The following is a 27870-nucleotide window of genomic DNA, read 5'->3' on the forward strand; positions in this document are numbered from 1 at the left end:
CTAGCAGTTCGAAAGCACGTCAAAGTGCAAGTAGATAAATAGGTACCGCTCCAGTGGGAAGGTAAACGGCGTTTCTGTGCGCTGCACTGGTTCACCAGAAGCGGCTTAGTCATGCTGGCCACATGACCCGGAAGCTGTATGCCAGCTCCCACGGCCAATGAAGTGAGATGAGTGCCGCAACCCAAGTCGTCATGACTGGACCTAACGGTCAGGGGGCCCTTTACCTTTTTAAGTCTAATAAATCAGTACAGTGGTACCTCGGGTTACATATGCTTCAGGTTACAGACGCCGCTAACCCAGAAATATTACCTCAGTTCTTAACCTAAGAACTTTGCTTCAGGATGAGAACAGAAACCGCGCAGCAGCAGCAGCAGCAGGAGGCCCCAAGCGAATGTAACCTGAAGTGTATGTAACCCGAGGTACCACTGTACGGGGAAGCTACCATAATCATGGGAGGAGGCCTATATAACCTTAATCCCTAAGGAAACATCAGTTAAGAATTACCGACCTATATCTCTCCTTAAAAATGACTATAAAATATTCACAGATATAATAGTAAGTGAATTGAAACACATACTGAAAGACTATATTCATGAGGACCAAGCAGGATTTCTCCCAGAAAGCCATATGAAAAATAATATGAGATATGTAATAGATACTCTAGAGCTGGGGTATCCAACTGGTTGACCACAGGATGATCATGGTCAACCATGGGATCCTTATTGCGTTGTTTAGAATCATGTCTCCACCCTTCCGCCTTTCCCTGCGTCGCTGTGTTTGTGTGTTAGCGAATGTGTTGTTGGTGAGCAATTTATTTTAATTCTGCACACTTACTGTTTAAAAAAGGGGCAACAACTTAAAAAAAGTTCAACAACTCTGAACTCCCCCCCCCCATGGGTAGATCACTGCCAGTCCCCCCCCACCCCGGGAGTAGATCGCAGTCTCTTGGGAGCTGGACGTCCCTGCTCTAGAGTATCTGGAGGTCACAATCGAAAAAACAGGTGGCACTGTTATTTATTGATGCAGAGAAGGCATTTGACAATGTCTCCTGGAGGTTTGTGGAAAAAACATTAGAAATTATAGGAGTGGGAGAATTTTTTTATAAAGGCATAACCGCAATATACTTGCAACAAAGAGCTAAGCTAGTTATAAATAACAATCTAACAGAAAATTGTAATATAAAGAGAGGTACAAGCTAGGGGTGTCCTTTATTCACATTTTTATTCATATTGGTGTTGGAAATTCTGAATACGAACATTAGAAAAGAAAAGAAAAGAAAAGAAAAGAAAAGAAAAGAAGGGGTATAATAAGGGGTATAGTTGTTGGAAACAAGACCTTCAAAGTAAAAGCCTTCACCAGTGACCTGACTATAACCACGGAGAACCCAAAAGAAAGTGTGTCAATAGTGATAGAGAAGATTACGGAATTTGGGCTAGTTGCAGGCTTTAAACTTAAGAAAGAAAAAGACTAAAATGTTAGTCAAAAATATGAGAAGAGGATAGAAGAGAACTACATCATCTTACAGGTAGAGTCCATTTCAGATACAACAGCTAAAGGCCAGAAATGATAAGCATTTAAGAATTTAAGAGACAGCACCTGGCATGTTGCCTGCAGACAATTATATATATATTTAAAATATATTAACTATTATCTTTCCTGAGCGACAGGTGAGTGTGGCAGGTAACTGAGTGGCAAATGTGTCTGCTTCTTAAATTCCCCACTCCCTGTCTTCAATATGGCAGTAACGGTACTTGCCTGCTTTACAAGGTTGTTGTATAGATTAACAAGAAGACAATGAGATGTAGTCAGTGTGAGCTCAGAGCCAATCCATTGAAACGAATGAACATTATTCATTTAGGTCCATTAATTTCAATGGATCTACTCCAAGGAGAACTTAGTTGGATACAATCCAATGTTTCATATATAATTTGCTTTCATGGCTCCTTTTTATGCCGCTTTGGGAGATTTATAGTTGCCTAATTATGTGGAATGACTATGATTAGCGTTCTTTCGTTTTGAACGTGGAATTTGCATTGGACCTGAGAGCCCAGGATTCCAGCCCCACTCATTCATGAAGCTCACCAGTCTCTGTCTCTCAGCCTCACCTACCTGCCAGGGTTGTTGTGAGAATAAAATGGGAAGAAGAATCACCATGTGTGCCACAGTGGGCTCCTTGAAGGAAAGGCAGGGTAGAAATTTAATAAATAAATAATACCCGCAACAACATGGAAATACAGCCATTTAGAGATGCCCCTTACGTTTTCTGAAATGCAAGGAGCTGCCGTCGCCTCTCTGCCTGCTCCAAGGAGCTGTACTTGGATTTGTACTGTGCCAGCCGGGGGTGTGGTGCTGCTGTGCTGTTGAGGTCCTGGGAGACAGCAAAGCTGAAAGCGAGAGCCTGGCTCAGCTCCTCCATTGTTTCTGTAGGCGAGACAGGGGAAAGAAAGCCAGACCAAGACATTTAGGTACAGCAGAATTAATTTGGTTCAGCTCAGAGTAGGTCAAGCCAATGCAAACACAACCAAAGGTCCATCTAGTCCTGCATCCTGTAGGAGTGGTCTAGATGATGCTTGGGGTCCTTTCCAACTACAGTGGTACTTCTGGTTAAGAACTTAATTCATTCTGGAGGTCCGTTCTTAACCTGAAACCGTTCTTAACCTGAGGTACCACTTTAGCTAATGGGGCCTCCCGCTGCCACCGCGCGATTTCTTTTCTCATCCTGAAGCAATGTTCTTAACCCAAGGTACTACTTCCGGGTTAGCGGAGTCTGTAACCTGAGGTGTTTGTAACCCAAGGTACCACTATATACGATTCTACGATTCCTACAGTGGCTACTCAGGATACCTCCAGGAAGGCCAAAGATGAAGCTCACAGCTCTTAAATTGAGAGGAAGACTGCTCTGAGCCAGGAATGTCTCATACCTAGGGGCCAATGTGCCCTTCAGAACTCTGTCTGGCCCTTGTCACTCTCTCCAGGCCATGCCCCTTACTGGCCCCCGAGTTTTTGCCTGGCTGAAACATGTCCTTGAACTCTGATGATCCCACTTGTTTCTCTGGATGCAGGTCAAAGGTGTGTGTGAAGAAAGCAGCCTATTGGACCAAAATTAGATTCCCTCTCATTGCTCCAATGGCCTTTTAGTCCATAAACGTTTATACGGCGATGAATCTGTCTGCTTCATCAGGTGCAGAAAGCCTTGTCTTTAACGGACTGAAATCTGCTAACTAGCTTGTCTTAGCGTCTCTGCTAACTAGCTTGTCTCTCTTGTCATCACCAAACTCAGCATGAGGATTCCCAAGTTGGGGCAGCCTCTTCACCCACATTTGGATGCCAAGTGCCATTTTGAATTAAGATGGGAGACCAAAACATGGCCTGGCATGACTTCGTCCTTTTTTTGGCATAGGTTCATCTGCCTCTCGCTGCCAAACTTGCATGAGACTTGGTGGTCTCTATCAACATTTGGACGCAAGGCACCATATGGAGTCCAGACGGCGGCTGAAACTTTGCCTGGTTTTTTGGCATAGGCTTGCCCACCTCTCAAGGTGCCATTTGGCGAGGGCTCCTAAGACAGGAAACGGGGCCTGTCCACACTTGGGCCCCAAGCTGAATAAAGGCAGGGGACCAAAGCGGGACTTTGGCTTCGCATGATGTTGGGGGTGACAGGAATTACACTCCCTACTGAAACACCGGCCTCTTGGGGGGCTCCTGGAGTTTCCTGGGCAGTGGCGGGTGGGTAGACTTACATGTAGGTAGGGAGCGCCTGGCACTGCATCACCATCTTTATTCTCTCTATATATATATACAGTGGTACCTCGGGTTACATACGCTTCAGGTTACAGACTCCGCTAACCCAGAATAGTACCTCGGGTTAAGAACTTTGCTTCAGGGTGAGAACAGAAGTTGTGCTCCGGCGGCGCAGCAGCAGCGGGAGGCCCCATTAGCTAAAGTGGTGCTTCAGGTTAAGAACAGTTTCAGGTTAAGAACGGACCTCCAGAACAAATTAAGTTCTTAACCCGAGGTACCACTGTATGTAGGAAATAAGCCCCAGATCCGAAGTTAACCTCTTCCGACTGTGATGACACGCCCTGGGGGGCTTCCCAGTCGCACAGCATCGCACCCCTCCGAGGAAGGCTGGTCCGTCGCCCGGCCGGGGCTCCGCGGCTGGGCGGGGGCGGCGCTGATGCTTCTCGGCCGTCCGATATCCCCCCCCCCCCAGGCTGCGCCTCCGCCGCCCCCCGCCTGCCAAGCCGCCCACCCAAGGCGGGAGGCGGGGTCTCCCAGGCGCCCTTACCAGGCGAGCCTCGCTGCCTCCCGGCGGGACTCGAACCGGCAGAGTTCAGGGCCCGGAGTGAGCGGCCGACCGTCACGCCTCGGCCAACCGGCTTCTTCCCCGGAGTTCGCCGCTCGGCGAGGCGGAAGGGCGGGGCCAGGAAAAGCCCCTCCCCCGGCCCGCCTCTCCCCGCCTCGGGGGGGACGCATGCGCATTCTCCACCCCGCCCCTCGGCCGCTTGCTTAAGGTCGTAGTTCCAAAAGCGCTTTGGTAAAGGCGGAAATGAAGAGAGCGCCTGCCCCAAGGAGACAGCCAGCGTAAAAAATTGTGTACGGCACAGAGAAAGCGTCTAAAGAAAAGATTCCCCCTTTCTAGAACCTGTGGACATCCATTGAGGCTGAATGGGGGAAGATTCAGGACGGATAAATAGAAGTCCTTCTTCACATAGTTAAACTGTGGAACTCCCTTCCACAAGAGGCAGCCGTGGCCACCAACTTGGATGGATTTCATAGAGGATTAGACTAATTCATGGAGGCTAACAGCGGCTACTAGAGCGCAATGGTATCCTGGCTGCAAGGCCATGCACCATTCATTTGGGAATAAGCCCCATGGGGCACAGACGGACCTCTGGTTGAACATGCATAGGATGGCACTGCCTGGCAGTTGCTCCCCCAGAAGCAGAGCTAACATGAAATGTGCTTTTGCAGGCATCCACATGTGACCTTCCTGACTGGCATTGTGGACCTTATTATTTTTATTGCGTCATTTATACTGCCTGTCCATGCATATGGCCCTTGATAAAGTCCCTGGGGCAGCAGTCTTTCCTGATGGGATTGCAATCTAAAATAGCTATAAATGAGAGTTGGAACCACGAGCTGCAAATCAATTCTGATAATCATATTTACTGCAACAGACTGCAATGGATGGAGGTGAGTATCAAGTTATTGCCCCTCACAGCAGACTCATTGAAATTATTCTGCACACCCATTAATTTCATTGGGCCTACTCTGAGTAGGACTCTCTTTGGATTTAACCTCTCACCTGGGAGGTTTGGGTTTAAATTCCCATTCTGTCAGAGAGCTTGCCTGGGCCCGTCATTCTCTCTCTCCATTGCCTAGCCGTGTTGGTCTGCCGTAGTCAAAAAATAAAATAAAAATTCCTCCCAGTAGCACCTTAGAAGCCACCTAAGTTTGTTATTGGTATGGGCTTTCATGTGCATGCACACTTGTTCAGATACCCACAACTGTCATAAGGGGAAAGGGGCAGCAGGAAGAGCATCAGCTCTTCATCAGCATTACAGGGTGGGATAAAACCTGCAGCACAATGTTGCAGCGCAGAGTGCTCTTGCTCAGGGTGCCAGCTATGCCCCTTTCCAGGGTGCTCCATTCCACCCCACCAGTCTTCTTTGGGGCCCTCCCATTATTCGGTAAGCAATCCATGCCCACGGAGGGTCTCATTCCTCATGGGGTTGGTTTTTTTTATCCCCTCATGCCCTTTCCTTAGACTGCAACCCGTTCTCTGACCTGCACACTAATTTGGGAGTAAGCCACACTGAACACAGTAGGACTTCCTTATGAGAAGACGTACATTGGATTACTCTGGTAGGGTGTTTTTTGTTTTGTATTTTGTAGACCTTGGAGTCTGCCCCCCCCCCAGCTTGCTGATGCCTCCTTCTTATGTGGGAGGGGTGCCATTTTGTCTACACAAAGAGTCACCCTTGGCGCATCAGTTCTTTCTTTGCATATAGGATTAGCATACACCAAGCCAGTCTGACCTGAATCCCTAAAGTGCATTTCCTTGGAAGCAAGTTCCACTTAAATAAACAATACTTCTATCCAAGTGAGCTTGAAATCCGTATAGGATAGAAGTATTGTTCTATCCTATGTAACCTGGGACACAGGTGGCGCTGTGGGTTAAAGCCTCAGCGCCTAGGACTTGCTGATCGAAAGGTCGGCGGTTCGAATCCCTGCTGCGGGGTGCGCTCCCGCTGCTCGGTCCCAGCGCCTGCCAACCTAGCAGTTCGAAAGCACCTCCGGGTGCAAGTAGATAAATAGGGACCGCTTACCAGCGGGAAGGTAAACGGCGTTTCCGTGTGCAGCTCTGGCTCGCCAGAGCAGCGATGTCACACTGGCCATGTGACCCGGAAGTGTCTCCGGACAGCGCTGGCCCCTGGCCTCTTAAGTGAGATGGGCGCACAACCCCAGAGTCTGGCAAGACTGGCCCGTACGGGCAGGGGTACCTTTACCTTTACCTATGTAAGCACAACAGGGCAGTAAGTACCACTAACAAACAGGATCAGGCTGTACAGCTACAATCTTAACACAGTATTCAGTGGAACTTCAAAATAAGTGCAGGATTTTCTGGGGTGCATTGAGAACTGGGGTGCAACGTTCACTCCAGGGGTCTGCCTTTCACTGATGCAATCATTCAGTGTTTGGACTGCAGGTGCACAAGCAAATGAAAGACATGCGTGCCCCTCCATATTTCACTCATTCCCTGTGCATAGAAAACCACAGGGAGCCCAATTTAAATGACTGCTTTCAATTAAATGTTCCCATCCCATGTAATTCCTAAGCAAAGTCTGTGTTAATTGGCTGGAATAACTTAAAAGCAAAACTGAAAAGCTGGAGTCTCCATACCAGCTACGTCAGTGGTCGGGAGGGTGCGGGAGGACCACGTTTTCTTAAAGATAGCCGTGGGTCACCTGAACAAAGCTGACAGCCCCCGGTGGGCTGTAGAGCACAGCTTGCGAAATCCACCTCGCAGCTCTCAGCTGGCTGCGGATGATGGGAGTTGTAGCAGCAGTGTTTTCGTTTTTCTTGAAGTCCGCCTGACGTGGACTTCCCCGCGAGAGCGGGCGCGGCTCCGGCAGCGGGCTGCAGAGGGCAGCCGCGGTCCTCGCTGCCTGCCGGGGCGGCTCTGGGTCGCGGCCGGGCGGGAGCGTGCGCGCGTGTTCGCGGCGGCAGCCGGCGCCCCAAACTTCCGAGGCTGCCCGGCTCCTGGCGCGCGTCACGGAGCGCGACCGGGCCGCGAGAGCGAGAGCAGCGCTGCGCCCCCGACGAGAAGGCGGAGGCGGCGGAGGGTCGGGGCCCCGGGGAGCTTCGGGGCTTGAGGCCGCCGGCGGGGGGCCGGGCGAGGGCTGCTCCGCCTCCCCGCAGCCCCGGCCTCGTTCCCGGCGGAAGTGGCCCCCGTTGGCCCGGATCCTGCTCTCGGCGCAACCAGCCGGGCTCCGTCGCAGCAACTCCGCGGAAACTTTCGGCGCTCGGCCTCCCCTTGCGCGGCGGGACGGAACCCGCGCTCGCCCGCCCGCCCGCCCGGGGGCTGCCCTTGACACTTGGACTCCGCAGGCGCCGGGAAGCGGCCACCGCCTCGCGCGAAGGACTGTCCTGCCCCGCTCTTTCGCCCCTTTCTCTCAGGAGACCCCTCGGACGAGGCTGGCGGGATCCGCTCTGAAGGAGTCCAGAGCAAAAGGCACCTGCGGCCTTGGAGGGATTTAACGCTCAGCTGGCGGAGCGGAATCCCTGGAAGCGAGGAGATCTATTTGGAGAGGGGGGGGGGGGACAAGAAAGTCACGTTGCTGCGTGGAATCCTCCTGCCTTTTCGCCCTCCCAAGGCCTGCAAAGCAGCAAACTACTTCTTCTGGTTTCTATTTCATTTTCTTCCCTCCTGGCAAAAGACATCAACAAGTCCTCTTGAACTCTGTGCTTGCCCCGTTGAAATAGGAGGGGCTGTGCATGTTTGTGTTATTGTGAGGACTAAAGGCGTGACCCATTCAGCTTTGGATGGACTTGCGACTTTTAATTTAACCCCTCTGGAGGGTTGTGGATTTCGAATCAGACCCAAAAGGCTTGCAAAGGCTTGCAAAACATTTCAATCTGTAATAACAACAGTAGGGTTTTTTCAGTTGTTCTTTTTTAATTCTTCTTGAAGGCGTTTTTCCCCCAGCACCATGATAGTGTATTACGCTGGATTTACTTTCAGATGAAATTGAGCAAAATTATTTAATTTTAAAAATATACATACATTTTGAAAGATAAACTTTCCTTACAAAAGCCCTATCTTGGATATCACTCACCTAATGGGAGACTGCTAACTTTTATGGATACCTCAGGTTTGGTTCAGGAATAACTTGTTTGCAAGATAAAATCAACACAGGACTGACAGTTTTCTAAATTATTCATGGATCTGACCAAGTCCTGTATAACCTGAAAGGGGGGCAGGGGTTGACAATGCTGTTTCCTTTGCCCTCAGTGGGTCACCCTTGACCAAAGCCTGCCGACTTGTTGGACCTGATAAACCTCAGGACTGAATCTGAAGAAAGAGACAAATTGTTTTGGTCTTTTCCGGGAAAGTCTATGAAACCCCTTTGATTTCGCAAAAGTGTTTCAGATTTTAAGGCACATGCCAAGTGCTGTGCTTAAGTAGGGACTTAAGTATTCAAGGAACGACGGCAGTGCTTGTGGTGAGGAGACCTTTTTGTGTCAGCAGCGGGTTGTGCCACAGTGAGCAGCCATGGCAATGAAAGCCAGAGCTCTCTACAGCTTCCGCAGCGAAAACAAGGAGGAGATCAGCATCGAGGAGAACGAAGAGCTGGTCATCTTCAGTGAGAACTCGTTGGACGGGTGGTTGCAGGGGACCAATAGCCGTGGCGAGACAGGCCTCTTTCCCGCGTCCTACGTGGAGATCCTTCGCTCCAGGACAGCCTCGACTTACTCAGACTATTCCAGCAGCCCAGCCAGGTCCCCTGGAAATGGCTCCTCCTGCTATGGAACCCCGTCCAACACCAGTGTCTCCCACCAGGGCAGCTTCGAAGATGACGATGATGATGACTGGGATGAGTGGGATGACGGCAGCACTGTGGTGGAGGAGCCCAGGAGCAGGCCTGGAACCAACGGGCACCCGTCCCCGCACCTGTCTTACCCTGGGCCGTACAATATGGGCTACCGGCCCAAGCCTTCCTTGGAGAGGCAGGACAGCATTGGGTCTTCCAAGAGGGGCAGCGTGGTGGGGAGGAACCTCAACCGCTTCTCTTGCTTTGTCCGGTCTGGGGTGGAGGCCTTCATCTTGGGTGATGTCCCCATGATGTCTAAGATCTCAGAGACCTACTATATTGACATGGGCCCCAGTGGGCCCCAGTGGAGGCCCAGTCCGCACCCTCTGGTCTGCTCCGTGGAGGATCCCACCAAACAGACCAAGTTCAAAGGCATCAAGAGCTACATCTCCTACCGGCTGACGCCCAGCAGCACCAACTCGCCAGTCTACCGGCGGTACAAACACTTTGACTGGCTGTACAACCGGTTGCTGCACAAGTTCACCGTCGTCTCTGTGCCCCACCTGCCCGAGAAGCAGGCCACGGGGCGCTTTGAGGAGGACTTCATTGAGAAGCGCAAGCGGCGGCTGATCTTGTGGATGGACCACATGACCAGCCACCCGACGCTGTCGCAGTACGAGGGCTTCCAGCACTTCCTCACCTGTGGCGATGACAAGCAGTGGAAGCTGGGGAAGCGCCGGGCAGAGAAGGATGAGATGGTGGGCGCCAGCTTCCTGCTGACCCTCCAGATCCCGACGGAGCACCAGGATTTGCAGGATGTGGAGGACAGAGTGGACACGTTCAAGGCCTTCAGCAAGAAGATGGACGACAGTGTGCTGCAGCTGACCAATGTGGCTTCTGAGCTGGTGCGGAAGCACCTGGGCGGCTTCCGCAAAGAGTTCCAGAAGCTGGGCAACGCCTTTCAGGCTGTGAGCCAGTCCTTCCAGATGGACCCTCCCTACAGCTTCAGTGCGCTAAACGGTGCCCTCTCGCACACGGGCAAGACCTACGAGGCCGTGGGGGAGATGTTTGCTGAGCAGCCCAAGAACGACCTGTTCCTCATGCTGGACACGCTTTCCTTGTACCAGGGGCTCCTCTCCAACTTCCCAGACATCATCCATCTTCAGAAAGGTAAGTGCAGAGCGCGCAGCCATCCAGGAGGGTGCTGCCCCTTAGGGGCAAAACACTGCTGGGAGGAGAAGGCAACCGGTGTGGTTTGGGTGTTGCGTTCAACAACCGAGTGAGAGGCCGTCTGTAGTGGTGCCTCCTTGTAGCATCTCAGAGTGTGTGAAACGTTATCGTGTTGCTGCTACAGGACCATTGGCTCGCATGGTGCTTTGCAGAGTGGAGGAATTCGGGTCCCGAGGGGCTTACGATCTACAACCTGCCCCTCTCCAGACGCTTGGGACTACAGCTCCTCTTAATGGGGCTGATCAGAACTATAAGCATAAACATCTGGGAGGGCACCAGGTTGGAGAAGGCTGTTCGTAGGAAAGAATCAGAACCCAATGAGGAAGGAACATGTAATTCTTTCACTTATTGTTATTTTATTTTAAAATGCTTGTTGCTGATTCCTTGAAAATGGTGTGCAAAAGATAAAAACATCCGATAGAAATAATGAAAAAACCCTCAATAATGCAAAACAGAACCATACAATCTACTCTCCATGGTGAGCAAGCAGGTTTGCCAATCCATATCAATGGCAGAGCAGAGACAGGGAGGAACATGGACATCTCCAAATGATGCTGGGCTCCAGCTACCCTCCCTTGACCACTGGCCATGTTGACTGGGCCTGATGTGAGTTAGAGTTCAGCATCCTCTGCATCCCTTGGAGTAAGCACGGAGTCCAGGGTCTTGGTCCAATAACAAGGGTGACATATTTATTCCACTTAACTCTGCACCAGGCTGGGCTTCCTGTGGCCTCCCAGACATTACAGGTCTCACAACTCCACTCAGCATCAGTCAGCTGGAGGGGGTGGCAGCTGGAGTCTAGCAACATCCAGCGGGGCATAGGTTTCCTACATAAGATTCCCCCCCCCCCGGTAAATTAGAATTTGAACTTACTAGCTTCCCCCGGAGACAATTCCTGAACCCATCAGTATTTCACAACCAGACTTCTTTATTTTCTTTTTAAAAAAGAATTATTTCTGCCTGAAAAATATTAGAAGCCTTTCCATAGGAAATGGGCCCTGGCTCCTTTGGGATTTAACTGTTGGAACTGATCCCACTTCTAAGTGTAGAAGCCATTTGGGAGTTACAGTGCCATGGCATTTATTGCTTCCCTAAGGCCAGACAATAGGTGAGAGGCTGAGAATCCCAGGAAGCATAAGCAAAGGATTGTGGGTATTTTTTGGACTCATTCCCTTGAGGAAGGGGGACCATTTTCACAAGGGACACTTCCTTTTATCACACTTACCCTAGGCGTGTCTGCTTGGAAGCAAGTCCCAATGAATCCAGTGCTTTTTTTCTCACAAGCTCTTTCTTGTGTGTAGGTAGCCTTAAGTCAGGTTTTTTTGCACCACCTGCCTTGGTAAATCTGCTCTGTGTTGGTTTGTTGCTGTGGAGCCTCTGCAACTGATTGCCTAAGTTGGTTTGACAGCATGCCATGGTTGGAAGCCTTGCAGCTGCTCATGCTGCAGTCTGGTTTCTGTGAAGGAAAGGGACATTGCTAGCTTGGCTGGGGTTAACACCCTCATGCAGTCACAAAAGACAGGGCAGCTTTGCAGAGCAGGACTGGGAGGCTAAGCAGGAAGAAACCCTGTGACAAGCAAGGGGAAGGAAGGGTGCAGAGGATGCATTGGGCTGATGACACTTGTCGGACACTGACCACTACACAACCACCGGCTCACTACTTCAGTGGGTCTGCTCTGAGTAAAGCTGACTCAGTGTAGTTGACTACATAGCAGAGCAAGATGTTGGGCACCATCTTCGCTGCAGGAGGAATCCTTCAGCTCCTGGAATTATTCAGCCCTTAGAATTATTCGTGGCAAAGGTTTTCAAGGATTAGAGCACCCTCCATTGGACGCAGGAATCATTATCTTCAATACACACAGGAATTCATGGTAAATGGTTAAGGCAGGGAGGGGGAACCTGTGGTCCTTCAGGTATTGCTGGACTACAACTCCCAGCTTGCATGACCACTGACCATCTGGCCTCTGGGGCTTTTGGGGGTTGACATCCAGCCGCACCTGCAGGGTCACAGATTTCCAGTCCTTGAAGCAGTGCTGAAAGGTGATGAAACTCCTTTCATCACCGTCTGTGATGTACCGTCTGTGATGTTTCAGTACAAAGTTCAGCTGCAAGATAAGCACCCTGACCTTCACTGCAGCCATCACTGACAATGACACCATCTTCCTTGCTGTGGCATTTTGGCAATTTCACACCTGTAAGTGGGAGAGACCAGCTTAACTTTGAGGCCTAAGCATATAGAAACCAACTGGCAATTTCTTGCTGGGAATATTCCTTGGAAGGTCTTTCATTGACCTTCCTGTCAGCAGCTGAGCATCTGGAGGGTCTGAACTGTTCTCCACCCAATTCCTGTATGCTGAATTTTTTGAAGTGCATGCAGTGAGTCCAGCAAAGGAGTCTTGAGATCTCAAAACACACATTTGCTAGAGAATAGGGAAGGGACCCTAGCCCAGCACTAGAAGCTAGGACACCTGCTTGGCATGCAGAAGGTTTCAGGTTCTGTCCCTGGAATGTCCAGTTTAAAAATTTGACTTGCAGGTGGGAGGAAGGGCTGCTGCCAGAGTTGGCCCAGACATGAGGCCAGTGAGGCTTTAGAAGCCCTCTAGGTGACATTCCTGGGGGTGCCCGGCCTGCCCTGCCTCCTCCACCATCGGTGGAGAAGCACCTCCGCCATCAGCACTGATTTTAGACATGATCACAGCCATGTTGGGCAAGATCTCACCCAAAATTGGAGCGAACTTGCCCAATATGGGCAGAGGTGGCGATGCTGCTTCTTTGCCAGCAGCGGAGGGGGCAAGGCACATGGTGGTGGCAGAGCAGGTGGTCGCAGGAGCCTCAAGCGGCAAAATGGGACGTGCTGCTCCGGCTGTTGCCAGTCAGAGTAGACAATACTGACAAGTACCTGGCCTGGTCTGAGCTGTGGTGCCTGGGGCCTGCTGGGGAAAGCAAAGAGCCCAGCAGCAGGTGGCACCAGAGCCAGTGGCAGGTGGAGCCTCCCCATCCTAATTTTGTCTCCATCATTGTTGTGTTTCCACAAAGTTGGCTCTGGGACCAAGGAGGAGGAAGGTGACTGGCAGGGCCATCCCTCAGACCAGATGCAGTCAGAAGGCAGAGAGCTGGGGGTCTGCTGGGGGCAGAGCCTCACTTGGGACCAGGAAATTCCCAGGGAGAACACTGAGCATAACAAGGTCAGGAACTGAGTGTGGTGCTGGGGAAGAGCATCTCTGGGAAAGGGGCCTGGTCATCTGACTGCTGCTCTCAGCCCCAGCCAGCATGCCCAATGGTCAGGGATGATGGGAGTTGTAGTCCAGTAACACCTGGAGGGCAGCAATTGCCCCGCCCTGCTCCAGAGTGATCTTGCATAGCATTGCACTGCATGTGTATATAGTGGTGAATAATCTGAATCAAGTGGGTCCTGCAAGCCTGGCAGTGCCACTCTCTAGTGTGTCATGGGCCCCCTGGGCTACACAAGGAATGCCACTGAGCTTTGGAAATAGGAGGCAGGGATGCTGTTCCCATGTTATGCAACTACCGCCCTGTGATTTTGTGCTCAAGGACTCCAGTGCAGGCTCTTTCTCTAGTCACATGCCCTAATTGCCCTCTGATTCAAAAAAAGCATGGCATGGGCTGAAGTGCAGTAAAAGAAGATCACTTGGATGAAAACTGGGACATGTATGCTAACATCCCCTGTATCTGATAGATAGGGAGTCTCCCTGTTCCCTGCCCCCATAATGTTCTCCCGGAGGCTCAGCTGTGCCTGTTGTCTAGATTTGCTGTGTCTGCCCTGCATGGTTTTAAAAGTCAGCCCTGCTTTATTTCCCTCTTGCCTGAGGCCATAAAAGAAACGCAAAAAGTAAATCAAAATAAACAGTGCATGAAATGGCTGATGACAAAACCTACAGGCTGTCAGGACAGGCAGGAGATGGGTCAGCCGGCGTTAGTTGCCTCTGCGGCAGCAGCAATAGCAGTGCACAGAACAAGGTTCGGATAACTGAGCAGCCTTCCCCAACCTGGTGCCCTCCAGAAGCCCTCCCAACATAGCCCAGTGGTCAAGGTTGATGGGAATTGTGGTCCAACAAGGCCTGGAGGATGCTGAGCAGATGGAGGCTGTGCTGAAGCACAAGATGCTGGCTTGAGCAACCCTCCTTTGCTAGCTGACAGGCTTTTAAAGATCTTTGTTTTTTCCTTGGAGAGAGGCCAGAGCAAGGGAGCTAAGGTGGCACTTGCAGATGAGGCCAGACTGCAACTCCCATGATCCCTGACCCTCAGCCATGCTGTCTGGGGCTGATGGGAGTTGGAGTCTCACAGCTTCTGGAGGGCACCACGTTGGCCCTCTCTGTGCTGGAGAAACACACTGTCCTCTGCTATGGGCTGCCTAGCCTGGCCAGTATTGGAAGTGGCAGGTAGTGGATTTAACGTGACCATTTAGAGACAAAATGCATCCTTCCCCAAGATCTTACGCAGAGTTTTGCAGTACATGCCTACTCAGAGGTAAAACACATTGCACCCCAGGGACTGGGTATTGCATGTATTCTTGTTTATTAAATTTGTATATTGCCCTCCATCCACAGATCTCAGGGTGGTTTGCAACATGCAAGATTATGACCTTAACTTCTGGCAGGGCTGGGACAGGGCTGTGAAATGGGAAGAGCAGCAAGCCTAGGCATTGGCCTGAATGATAATTTAAACAAGGCAACTTGAAATGAGGAATAAGTTGGAGACTTTTCAGGTGGTTGTTGTTGTTTAGTTGTGTCCGACTCTTCATGACCCCATGGACCAGAGCACGCCAGGCACTTCTGTCTTCCACTGCCTCCTGCAGTTTGGTCAAACTCATGCTGGTAGCTTCGAGAACACTGTCCAACCATCTCGTCCTCTGTCGTCCCCTTCTCCTTGTGTCCTCCATCTTTCCCAACATCAGGGTCTTTTCCAGGGAGTCTTCTCTTCTCATGAGGTGGCCAAAGTATTGGAGCCTCAGCTTCACGATCTGTCCTTCCAACGAACACTCAGGGCTGATTTCCTTAAGAATGGATAGGTTTGATCTTCTTGCAGTCCATGGGACTCTCAAGAGTCTCCTCCAGCACCATAATTCAAAAGCATCAATTCTTCAGCAATCAGCCTTCTTTATGGTCCAGCTCTCACTTCCATACATCACTACAGGGAAAACCATAGCTTTTACTATACAGACCTTTGTTGGCAAGGTGATATCTCTGCTTTTTAAGATGCTGTCTAGGTTTGCCATTGCTTTTCTCCCAAGAAGCAGGCATCTTTTAATTTTGTGGCTGCTGTCATCATCTGCAGTGATCATGGAGCCCAAGAAAGTAAAATCTCTCACTGCCTCCATTTCTTCCCCTTCTATTTGCCAGGAGGTGATGGGACCAGTGGCCATGATCTTCGTTTTTTTGATGTTGAGCTTCAAACCATATTTTGCACTCTCCTCTTTCACCCTCAATAAAAGGTTCTTTAATTCCTCTTCACTTTCTGTCATCAAGGTTGTGTCATCTGCATATCTTAATTGCGGCTTGGGATTCATCCAGCCCAGCCTTTCGCATGATGAATTTTGCGTATAAGTTAAATAAGCAGGGAGACAATATACAGCCTTGTCATACTTCTTTCCCAATTTTGAACCAATCAGTTGTTCCATATCCATATTTTTCAGGTGGAGGGATCAGCAAACAGGAAGTTGTTGGAGCATATGGAGTTAGTATTTCCTATGCCTTGCAGCAGATGACTTCTTTTCCACAGTGGGAATTTTATATATAGATAGATAGATAGATAGATAGATAGATAGATAGGTTTTACACAATTTTATACATTTTAACTTTAACCATTTCAAAACATTAAAATAAAAGTTCTTGCCATCTCTGTATACTCCATCAATTTAGTCTGCCATTCTTCTCTGGTTGGCCCTTCTCCCTCCTTCCATCTCTGGGCTAGAAGTACAGTGGTGCCCCGCAAGACGAATGCCTCGCAAGACGAAAAACCCGCTAGACGAAAGGGTTTTCCGTTTTTCGATGCGCTTCGCAAGACGAATTTCCCTATGGGCTTGCGATTTTTTTCGCTCCTCCCCCCTTTTTCTAAGCCGCTAAGCCTTTAATAGCCGCTAAGCCTCTAAACCGCTAATAGCGCTAATCCGCTAATCCGCTAATAGGGTTGCTTCGCAAGACGAAAAAACCGCTAGACGAGACTTGCGGAACGGATTATTTTCGTCTTGCGAGGCACCACTGTATTCTTGCTGCCGTCATTGCATACATGAAAAGCTTTTTGTCTTCTTTTCGTATCTCTTCACCTATTATACCTAACTAAAAAGCTTCTGGTTTTTTAACAAAAGTTTTCTTAAACATTTTCTTTAACTCATTACTGTATATATCATTTCCCAGAAAGCTTTTACCACTCCACAGACCACCACATATGGTAGAAGGTACACTCTTTCCCTTTACATTTCCAACACAGATTTGAACTAGTTCTATACATTTTTGCAATTTTACTCAGTGTTAGATACAGTGGTGCCTCGCAAGACGAAATTAATTCGTTCCGCAAGTCTCTTCGTCTTGCGAGTTTTTCGTCTTGCGATGCACGGTTTTCCATAGGAATGCATTGAAAATCAATTAATGCGTTCCTATGGAAAACGCCTTCCCCCGACCTCTTCTGGCGGGCGGCATTTTAAAATCGCCCGGGACAGCGGAGGACTTCTCCGCTGTCGGGGCGATTTAAAAGCCCCTGGGAAGGCAGGCAGGGGGGACAAAGGCTTTCTCGCCCCGCCGCTCGGCTTCGGGACATCGTTCCGATGCCGGGCGGCTGGGGGAGGCGTTCCTGCCCCACCGCCCGGCATCGGGACGATGCCCCGAAGCCGGGCGGCTGGGGGAGGCGTTCCTGCCCCACCGCCCGGCATCGGGACGATGCCCCGAAGCCGGGCGGCTGGGGGAGGCGTTCCTGCCCCACCGCCCGGCATCGGGACGATGCCCCGAAGCCGGGCGGCTGGGGGAGGCGTTCCTGCCCCACCGCCCGGCATCGGGACGATGCCCCGAAGCCGGGCGGCTGGGGGAGGCGTTCCTGCCCCACCGCCCGGCATCGGGACGATGCCCCGAAGCCGGGCGGCTGGGGGAGGCGTTCCTGCCCCACCGCCCGGCATCGGGACGATGCCCCGAAGCCGGGCGGCTGGGGGAGGCTTTCCCGCCCGGCCGCCCGGCTTCGGGACATCGTTCCGATGCCGGGCGGCTGGGGGAGGCGTTCCTGCCCCACCGCCCGGCATCGGGACGATGCCCCGAAGCCGGGCGGCTGGGGGAGGCTTTCCCGCCCGGCCGCCCGGCTTCGGGACATCGTTCCGATGCCGGGAGGCTGGGGGAGGCTTTCCCGCCCGGCCGCCCGGCTTCGGGACATCGTTCCGATGCCGGGAGGCTGGGGGAGGCGTTCCTGCCCCACCGCCCGGCATCGGGACGATGCCCCGAAGCCGGGCGGCTGGGGGAGGCGTTCTTGCCCCACCGCCCGGCATCGGGACGATGCCCCGAAGCCGGGCGGCTGGGGGAGGCTTTCCCGCCCGGCCGCCCGGCTTCGGGACATCGTTCCGATGCCGGGCGGCTGGGGGAGGTGTTCCTGCCCCACCGCCCGGCATCGGGACGATGCCCCGAAGCCGGGCGGCTGGGGGAGGCTTTCCCGCCCGGCCGCCCGGCTTCGGGACATCGTTCCGATGCCGGGAGGCTGGGGGAGGCGTTCCTGCCCCACCGCCCGGCATCGGGACGATGCCCCGAAGCCGGGCGGCTGGGGGAGGCTTTCCCGCCCGGCCGCCCGGCTTCGGGACATCGTTCCGATGCCGGGCGGCTGGGGGAGGCGTTCCTGCCCCACCGCCCGGCATCGGGACGATGCCCCGAAGCCGGGCGGCTGGGGGAGGCGTTCCTGCCCCACCGCCCGGCATCGGGACGATGCCCTGAAGCCGGGCGGCTGGGGGAGGCGTTCCTGCCCCACCGCCCGGCATCGGGACGATGCCCCGAAGCCGGGCGGCGGGGGGAGGCTTCAAAAGCCGTCCGGGGGCTTTTAAATCGCCCCGGACAGTCCCGGGGCGATTTAAAAGCCCCCGGTTAGGCAGGCAGGGGGGGCAAAAGTCTTTGCCCCCCCTGCCTGCCTTCAAAAGCCGTCCGGGATAGCGGGAAGCGCTTCCCTGCTATCCCGGACCGCTTTTAAAATGCTGGCGGTGGGGAGCAAAGCCTTTCGCCCCCGCCGGCCTTCCTGGACCTCTTCTGAAGTCCGGAGGGGGGGAGAAGGCTTTGCTCCCCACCGCCAGCATTTAAAAAAAGGTCCCCGAGATTTCCCTATGGGCTTTCGTCTTGCGATGCAAGCCCATAGGGAAAATCGTCTAGCGAAGCGTCGCAAAAACCGAAAAACCCTTTCGTCTTGCGGGTTTTTCGTCTTGCGAGGCATTCGTCTAGCGGGGCACCACTGTACTAACAGTACATCATTTTCATACAGTTGTACTTCAGTGAACAGCATGCAGTAAATTCTAAATCCTCTTTCCATAACTTTTCCCATAATGAAAATTGGATATTGTTTCCAAAGTCTCTTGCCCAGTGAATCATCACTGTCTTAACTTCTTCATCTTTTGTACAGTGGAACCTTGAGTTGCAAACATAATTCGTCCCGGAGGCACGTCTGCAACTCGGGGCGTTCGCATCCTGAGGTGCTTTGTCTGCGCACGCGCGGCGCGATTTAGCGCTTCTGCACGAGCGGCAAAACTCGGAAGTAACCGTTCCAGTACTTCCGGGTTGCTGCGGGACGCAACTTGAAAAAACGTAACCTGAAGCGGATGCAACATGAGGCATGACTGTATACAATTCTAAAAGTAATTTGTACATTTTTAAAAGTACTTTCACATTATTTTGCAACAGATCTATTTCAAACCTCGACCTCTCTGTATCAAAACCATTTTTCTTATCTACTTTAAAGACGTCATTTTATTGATAATACTGTAACCAATCTGTTAGTAACTCTCTTATATCTTCATTTTTAGTTGATCTTCTGCTTCTGTTAACGATTCTGTATAAGTGGCCCACTCTCCTCTCATATTCAATTTTTTAACCGAAATTGCTTCCAATGGAGAGAGTCACCATGGTGTTCTCCGTTCCAATAAACTTTTGTATCTATTCCATACCCCGTAGATTGATTTTCTTACCAGGTGGTTCAGGAATCCCTTGTGTACTCTCGTTTTTTCATACCATAAATATGCATGCTACCCAAACCTATTATCATCACCATCCACGTCTAAAGATCTGGGGTTTTTAAAAACAAAATCCAATCCTGAAGCCAGAAAAGGCAGGACGCTTCATAATATAACTTCAAATCAGGCAAGGAGAAGCCACCTCTTTCTTTAGAGTCTGTCAGTAACTTATATTTTATTCTTGGTTTAGTCCCCTGCCAGATAAATATAGATATTGTTTTTTGCCAATCAATCGTGGTATTGATTGAAACAGAAATAGTATTCTTGGTAGCACATTTATTTTTATAGCTGATATTCTTCCCTAAAATGATAAATTCATCCTTCCCCACACCTCCAAGTTTCTCTTTACTTCTTTCCACATAGGTAATTATCATTAAATTTATTAATATTTTTTGAAGTTAACTATACCCCTAAATAGTTGACCTTTCCCCCCACAGTTATTTCTATGATCAATTATTTAGATTGTACTGTCATATTTTTGACCAACATTTTGGGTTTTGTCTTATTAAGTTTAAAACCAGCAACTTGTCCAAACTGCTGAATCTTTTCTAGTGCCTTCGTTGCACTAGTCAAAGGTTCTTCAACTGTTATTACAAGATTGTCTGCAAAGGCTTTCAATTTATATTCTTTGCTCCCCACCGAAATTCCTTTCACTCCTGCTCTTACAGTTCTCGCCAGGACTTCTAGGACTAAAATACCGGTAAATAATAATGGCAACAGGGGACAACCCTGTCTAGTTCCTTTAGTAATGTCACATTTTTCAGTCAGTACATTGTTAACAATCAGTATGGTTTCTGCTCAGAGTATATAGCGCCAATTCCTTTGAGAAATGATTCTCCAAATTCCATCCTTTCCATAGTCCATGAAATATTGTCAAAGGCCTTCTCCACATCAATAAACATCAAAGCTGCTTGCTTATCATTCTTGGCCTCCAGATATTCTATTACAGTGATGCCTCGGTTTAAGTCTGCTCTGTCGGTCGTCCATTCCGTGGAACATCCGTGGCAAACCTGGAAGTACCGCAATGGGTTAATTCTGGGTTTTCCACCTACTCACACACAGAAGCGCTAAATCGCGCTTCACGCATATGCAGAAGTGCAAAACTGCTCCACACGCGTGTGCAGACTGACGCTCTGTCGAGCGTCCGGGGCTCCAGAACGGATCCCGGACTCAAAACGAGGTACCACTATATGTCTATTATATTGTGTTGTCTTTCATCTGTCGGCCAGGAAGAAAGCCCACTTGATCTTGATGAATAATATATTTTAATACAGTATTTAATCTATTTGCTAAGATGTTGGCATAGTTTCTAATCATTATTTAGGAGCGAGATTGGCCTATAGTTTTTAACTTAAAGTACAGTGGTACCTTTGCCGAAGGAAGAAAAGAACTTTGTAAGCCTAGAATTACAAGACCTGAAGAAGAGGCTAATGAGTATAAAGACTGAGATTTCTACCCAAAATATAAGGACAGTAGAGCCTAGAGCACAATATTTAAAGACGTCCAACAGCTCTTTATCCCATCGAAGGACATCAGTGCAACTCCCTGTTCCCTTTTCAAACGACACCAAATTAGATGAAGAATTTGGCGCCTCCGACATTTCTATGGCAACAACACATAAAGAACTCTATGTTGCTGACAATCTGGAGATATCCAGCACCAAATCTACATCTGGACCTTTGCCTAATGTTCCAAAAACTTATCAGAATGATCAGCCTTCTCTACTGTACTCCTGGCGAGACAGGATGGACAGATCTTCCGAATTCGAATCTGGCTCTTTGTTGGCCAGTGATCCACATTTTATAACACATACCTCATATAACACATACCTCATAGCCACAGATAGAACCAACAATCCTCCAATTAACCCAGGAGGGAGAGGGGGATTGACAGTTAATGAAACACCATGGGACTGTCCCCCCCGCTTGGGGTGTGGTTGGTTGGGTTTTATTTTCTAGGGATACTTACCCTATCAGACCTCCACCTCTTTCCCATACCATTTTGACCCAGGAGTCCTGGCCCAAGGATGACTTGTTATTGAGGGGATGTTACCCATCTATTGGGGAGGCTAGTATGGGATCTGGGATTTCCACAATTGAAGGGCTAGGGAGGAATGGCGGTGGGGCTAGATATCCTATTGGTGAAGGGTTTCGAGATGCAGTGATCCTCGAACCCCTTCCAATCTACGCCCCATCCCAAGGGATGAAGGTAGGGCGAGCAAGGATTACCCACCTCCATCATTGGTGCAGTGCAATGCCAGGTCCATAGGCAACAAAACCGCCACCATGTGTGACTTTTTTGTCTCGCAGGGGATTGACCTGGCTTGCGTGACAGAGACCTGGGTACGGGAAGGCGAAGTAGTCTCCCTACATGAGATAACACCCCCAGGTTTCTCTGTCCTCCATCAATCGCGGACTGTGGGTTGGGGGGGAGGAGTAGCGTTGTTATTCCGGGAGGATTGCTCTTTCAGAGCTCTGCCATCACCGGCGACCTCCGGCATTGAATGTGTTGGTCTCGTGTGGGGCACCAAGGAGAGCTTGGCTGTGTGGCTGGTGTACCGACCACCCAGCACATTTGCAGCCACCCTGTCAGACCTGCTGGAGGTGGTGGCGGGCTGGGCCTTGGAGTTCCCAAACCTACTGGTTTTGGGAGACTTCAACGTCCATGCCGATGCTGCTCCCTCCTCACAGGCTCTGGACCTAGTGACTTCCATGGCAACACTAGGGCTCTCCCAGTTTGTTTTGGGCCCCACTCATCAAGCAGGCAACACGCTGGATCTGATCTTTGGGGCTGGCATAGATGTGATCATGCTCCCCGCTGTGGAAGTGCCATGGTCTGATCACTACGCTCTGAAAGCCAAGATTGACTTCCCGCTCCTCCCCGGCTCGGGTGCCAAAACTATTTGGGCTCATCCGCGAAAACTGATGGATCCTGATAGATTCCGACAAGCCTTGCGGAACCCTGCACCTCCTGGCGACTCATTAGATGAGCTTGTTGAGGACTGGAATAACTGGCTCTTGGCAGCCATTGATGAGATCGCGCCTAAGCGCCCTCTGCGACCCCGTCGAAACCGGGCCCCTTGGTTTACTGAGGAGCTCCGGAAAATGAAGAGGGATCTCAGACAGCTAGAGCGAGTATGGCGACGGACTCGTGACGGAGCCTCAAGAACATCTTATAGGACGCTTATGAAAGCCTATGAGATGGCTATGAAAGCTGCTAAGAAATCTTACTTTGCAGCTTCCATTGCATCCGCTAGCTCTCGCCCGGCACAACTTTTTAGAATAATTAGGTCAATAACATCCTTAGGAGGACAACCAAATTTAAGCACAAATTCGAGCCACAGCTGTGAGGCATTCACAAGCTTTTTTGCGGAGAAAGTCCTGTTGCTCCGCCGTGACCTCCCTGCCAATTTAGATACAGTGACTGAATTGGAGGCCCCTCGACTGACTTCGGGTCCAGTGTTGGACCATTTTGATCGGATACTCCCTACTGATGTGGATAGATTCCTCCAAGTTGGTAGGCCCACCACCTGCCTCCTTGATCCGTGCCCGTCTTGGCTGATTAGGGAGTGTCCAGATGTTGCGCGGACCCCCCTGGTTGAAATTATCATTTGTCCCTTGACACGGGGACATTCCCAGGGGAACTGAAGGAAGCAGTGGTGTGTCCACTCTTAAAGAAAACTTCATTAGATCCCTTAGACCTATCCAATTACCGCCCAGTTTCAAATCTTCCATACCTGGGTAAGGTAATTGAGAGAGCGGTTGCTGAACAGCTTGGTAGGTTTCTGGAGGAGACATCGGCATTAGATCCATTTCAGTCTGGGTTCCGTCCTGGTTTTGGGACGGAGACGACTCTGGTTGCCCTAACAGATGATCTCCGTAGACAACTGGATCGAGGCGGGTCAGGACTGCTGATCCTTTTAGATTTGTCAGCAGCCTTTGACATGGTCGATCATTATCTTCTGAACCACCGCCTCGCAGACGTGGGGATATAGGGCATAGCCCGTAACTGGTTGTACTCTTTTATCTCTGGTCGGGGACACAGGGTGGCACTAGGGAGGGAAATGTCGTCGCGCCACTCCTTGGTGTGTGGGGTGCCGCAGGGCGCAATTCTCTCCCCGGTGCTTTTTAACATCTTTATGTGTCCCCTTGCCCAGATTATCCGGAGCTTTGGGCTGGGCTGTCACCAATATGCTGATGACACTCAGCTCTATCTGCTGATGGATGGCCACACCGACTCAGCCCTGAACACACTGACCAGATGCTTGGAAGCTGTGGCTGGATTGTTTCGTGGGAGCCAATTGAAACTAAATCCTTCGAAGACAGAGGTCCTATGGCTAGGTCGGGATGGCATGGGGATGAGGGACCAACTCCCTTCTCTTGCGGGGGCCCAATTAGTGCCATTGCCTTCCGTTAAGAGTTTGGGTGTAATCCTTGACGCCTCCCTTTCCATGGAGGCGCAAGTTACAGCAACAGCCAAGGCGACATTTTTCCACCTTCGCCTCATCAAGCAGTTGGTCCCTTACCTTTCCCGCCCCGACCTGGCCACAGTGATCCATGCGACGGTCATCTCCAGGCTTGACTACTGTAATTTGCTCTATGCGGGGCTGCCCTTGAAGCTGTCCCAGAAACTCCAGCAGGTGCAGAATGCTGCAGCGAGGCTCCTCACGGGGTCTCTGCCATGGGAGCATATTCACCCAGTACTTTTCAAGCTGCACTGGCTCCCGGTGGAGTACAGGGTCAGATTTAAGGTGCTGCTTTTGACCTTTAAAGCCCTTCACGGCCTAGGACCCTCGTACCTACGGGACCGCCTCTCCTGGTATGCCCCACAGAGAGCCTCAAGGTCCATAAATAACAACACCCTAGTGGTCCCAGGCCCTAAGGAAGTTAGATTAGCCTCAACCAGAGCCAGGGCCTTTTCAACACTGGCTCCGGCCTGGTGGAACGCTCTGCCTCATGAGACCAGGGCCCTGCAGGATCTGATTTCTTTCCGCAGGGCCTGTAAGACAGAGTTGTTCCGCCTGGCCTTTGGCTTGGAGCCAATTTGATTCCCTCCCTCCCTCTCTTTCTTTTTTCTTTTCCTTCTACTCCTGCGATGAGGCTACATTTTAATATTTTAATGTTCCATTATTTTAATGTTGTATTTTATTTTTGTTTTTAAGTTGTAATCATTCATCTTGTTTTTATTATTGCTTGCAAGCCGCTCTGAGCCCGGCCTTGGCTGGAGAGTGCGGGGTATAAATAAATTATTATTATTATTATTATTATTATTATTATTATTATTATTACCTTGGGTTATAGATGCTTCAGGTTACAGACGCTTCAGTTACAGACTCCGCTAACCCTGAAATAGTACCTCAGGTTAAGAACTTTGCTTCAGGATGAGAACAGAAATCGTGCTCTGGCGGCGCGTTGGCAGCGGGAGGCGCCATTAGCTAAAGTAAGAGCGGTTCGACAGTGGAATTTGCTGCCAAGGAGTGTGGTGGAGTCTCCTTCTTTGGAGGTCTTTAAGCAGAGGCTTGACAACCATATGTCAGGAGTGCTCTGATGGTGTTTCCTTCTTGGCAGGGGGTTGGACTCGATGGCCCTTGTGGTCTCTTCCAACTCTATGATTCTATGATTCTATGATTCTAAAGTGGTGCTTCAGGTTAAGAACAGTTTCAGGTTAAGAACAGACCTCTGGAATGAATTAAATTTTTAACCCAAGGTACCACTGTAAATCCGAATCCTTTTTAGGAATTAATGTAATATAGGCCTCCTTCCAAGTATCTGGTAATTTACTGTATTTTTCGCTCTATAGGACACACTTTTTCCCCTCCAAAAATTAAGGGGAAATGTGTGTGTGTGTGTTATGGAGCGAATGCAGGCTGTGCGGCTAAGCCCAAAGCCAGAACAGGGAGACGGAGCGCTCCGCAACGCTCCGTCTCGCTGTTCAGTGCCCCTTCAGTGAAGCGGGAGGAGAAATGGAAGGGGCTCCATTTCTCCTGTCGCTTCGCTGACGGGGCGCTGAGTAGAGAGGTGGAGAATTCCCCCCCCCCTGTTCTCCCCCTCCTATGGTCCGGTGCGTCCTATAGAGTGAAAAATATGGTACCTCTACTCATTGTTATTCATCATATCTTTGAGTGGCAAACTAGTTGATCTTGTATTTTTTTATTATATTAAGCTGAGAGTCCATCTGGTCCTGGCAATTTTCCTGATTTAGCTTGTCCCATTGGTTGTTGTAATTCCATCATGTAATAGGTGCATTTAGCTGGTATATCTTTTCTTTTGGAATCTTTGGTAATTTATTCTGCTTTAAATAGTCCTAGATTTTAACTATATCTACTTTTCCAGCCCAATATAGTTCCATATAAAATCTTACAAATTGTTTCCTAATCTCTTTTGGATTATCTATTATTTTGTCTTCTACTTTCAATTTATTAATTGTATTTATACCTTTCTGACGCACACCGTAAATTAATAATGCAGAGTCTTCTTCAGTAAAAGAATAAAAGCTTTACTGAGTTAAAATAAACTTGTTTGCAAATAACAGCATAGTGAACAGAAGATTAAACTAGCTTCAGAGCATACACAGAGTTTCCACTGAGCCCAGGCTTCACAGGCTCCACCACACACATAGATTGAGACACTGCAGACACTGACTGAGTCACTGAGTCTGCCTGCAAGCAGATACAATACTTATACAGGGAATGAGTCATCCTCAAGATGAGTCACAGTGATTCAGCATGCTAAATGATTCTGAAGCTTTTTAGCATTTCACATTTCTAGACTCCTTTACTGCTTCTGCTCTCAAATACCTTTGTCACATGACACCTTCTTCCTTAATTGCCACACTAAAAGTTTCCCTGGTTTATTAAGAAATTCAAAATTTTTATGTTTCATCAATTTTTCACCCACTCAACTTCCTGATTTATTAGCATCGAAAATTGGGTTTGTAACATCTTAATACACTGTTTTATCAGTTCGTTCCTGGGTTTCTTAATTAATTGCTTTTCATAATCAACTCATCTAATAACTCTTTTTCTTCTCCCTTGCCTTTTTCTGCAAGGTGTTTTGTTGTGTAAAGAAACTGCCTTACTTGTGTCCCAAACCACATTTAAGTCTGTACCATGATTCAAATTCAATTCAAAATAATCTTTCAGGGTTTTTTGAGCTTTCTGTAAGGTCATTTGATTATCTAATAGTCCTTCATTTAGCCTCCACCTAAATGGTGAGTTTTCTTCTCTTAATTCCAATAAAATTGCATTATGATCCTAAAGTGTCCTTGGTTGTATTTCCACCTTTCTCGTTCTTAATGTTAGTCACTGGAAATCCATATTGAGGCTATTCTTCTAGCAAATTGATTTGGTTCTGAGAAAAAAGTATATTCCCTTTCCAAAGGGTGTTTGAATCTCCAAATGTCCGTTAATGTAAGATTTTCCACCAGATTAAAAAAAGGTGGCAAGTAGTCTCCCTTCTTTCGAATCCGTCTTTCTTATTGTTCTATCTATATCCAGGGACACTACCCCATTAGTGTCACCCGTTAATATTATTTTCTGATCTGTAAATTCAAATAATTTCCGATTTTCTTTCATTCGTTGTGTCTATTCTATTACTTTTTTTTTTTTGCCTTGTGATGTTATCTGTTTGGCTATCATTCTTCCCTCCTCATCTTTAAAAATTTGCTGCGGGTCATATCTGTCTATACATAAATTACTACTCTTTTTTGTCTTATCTGATGTTATGAATTCTTTTCCTAATCTTTTATTTGTTAAGACTTTTCTCTGTTTCCTCGCTATGTGTATAACAGTCTTGTATCTATACTTCCCATTAGAAAGATCGTACTTCCAGAGTTCAAGTAAGTCTTTATTTCCAAATTATAGCTCCCCCTTTATGTACAGGGATGGGAGTTAGTCCTTCTTTATTTTCCAACCCTGTAAATTATTTAGTGAAAGTTATTTGGCAGCAAAAGAAAAAGAAAATGCAATCCGCTACTCTAGCACTTGTAGAAAGTCCCCATGCAGAGTAGAGCTCATCACAGCCGCCCTGGCTTTTTTCATCCCATCTTTTTTGCCAATTATAATCCAGATTTTTTTGCCAATTAATTAATCCTTTTGGCTTTTAGCTTTAATTTATCGGAGAGCTTGCAGCTTTTTTGCTTGGAGCCTGAGGCTTCTCACCACAGGGTAGCGAATGGATCCTAGCACTCGCAGCTCAATCTCGGGGGCAAGAGAGCTTGCTAAGTGCGCAGCCATACCCCCAGCGCCCAAAACAACCTTTTGGGCTTCTTCCAAAGGTACACAGCGCCTTTGTGTTTCCCCTAAATCCCTTGCGGCGATCGAGTCTGTCCCAGAGAACTAGACTCACACTCCAATGCGATCCGCAGCAAACCGGGAATCCACGGTGGAAATTCTGTGTCCAT

At 49.5% G+C, this 27870-nt stretch overlaps 2 protein-coding genes across 6 annotated transcripts in view; one reads left to right on the top strand and one right to left on the bottom strand.

The window, feature by feature from the left end:
• The window catches only part of SNUPN (snurportin 1), a 33948-nt gene extending 31401 nt beyond the window's left edge, over positions 1–2547 (bottom strand). The window contains exon 1 of one of the 3 annotated variants that reach the window (XM_081887765.1): positions 2259–2502. In XM_081887765.1, the coding sequence (XP_081743891.1) occupies positions 2259–2461 (203 nt within the window). In that variant the 5' untranslated portion in view covers positions 2462–2502. Of the gene's footprint in view, positions 1–2109; positions 2170–2258 lie in introns of those variants that run through there. The other 2 variants (XM_081887766.1, XM_081887767.1) reach the window with 2 other exon arrangements.
• Positions 2548–7686: 5139 nt separating this feature from the next.
• Positions 7687–27870, top strand: part of SNX33 (sorting nexin 33) — a 47732-nt gene continuing 27548 nt past the window's right edge. For all 3 annotated transcript variants that reach the window (XM_081887687.1, XM_081887688.1, XM_081887689.1), the window contains exon 1: positions 7687–10208. In XM_081887687.1, coding sequence (XP_081743813.1) covers positions 8780–10208 — 1429 coding nt within the window. In that variant the 5' untranslated portion in view covers positions 7687–8779. The remainder of the gene's footprint in view (positions 10209–27870) is intronic.

This window comes from Podarcis melisellensis (genome assembly GCF_964234715.1).
Source record: "Podarcis melisellensis genome assembly, chromosome: 14".
Taxonomy (NCBI): domain Eukaryota; kingdom Metazoa; phylum Chordata; class Lepidosauria; order Squamata; family Lacertidae; genus Podarcis; species Podarcis melisellensis.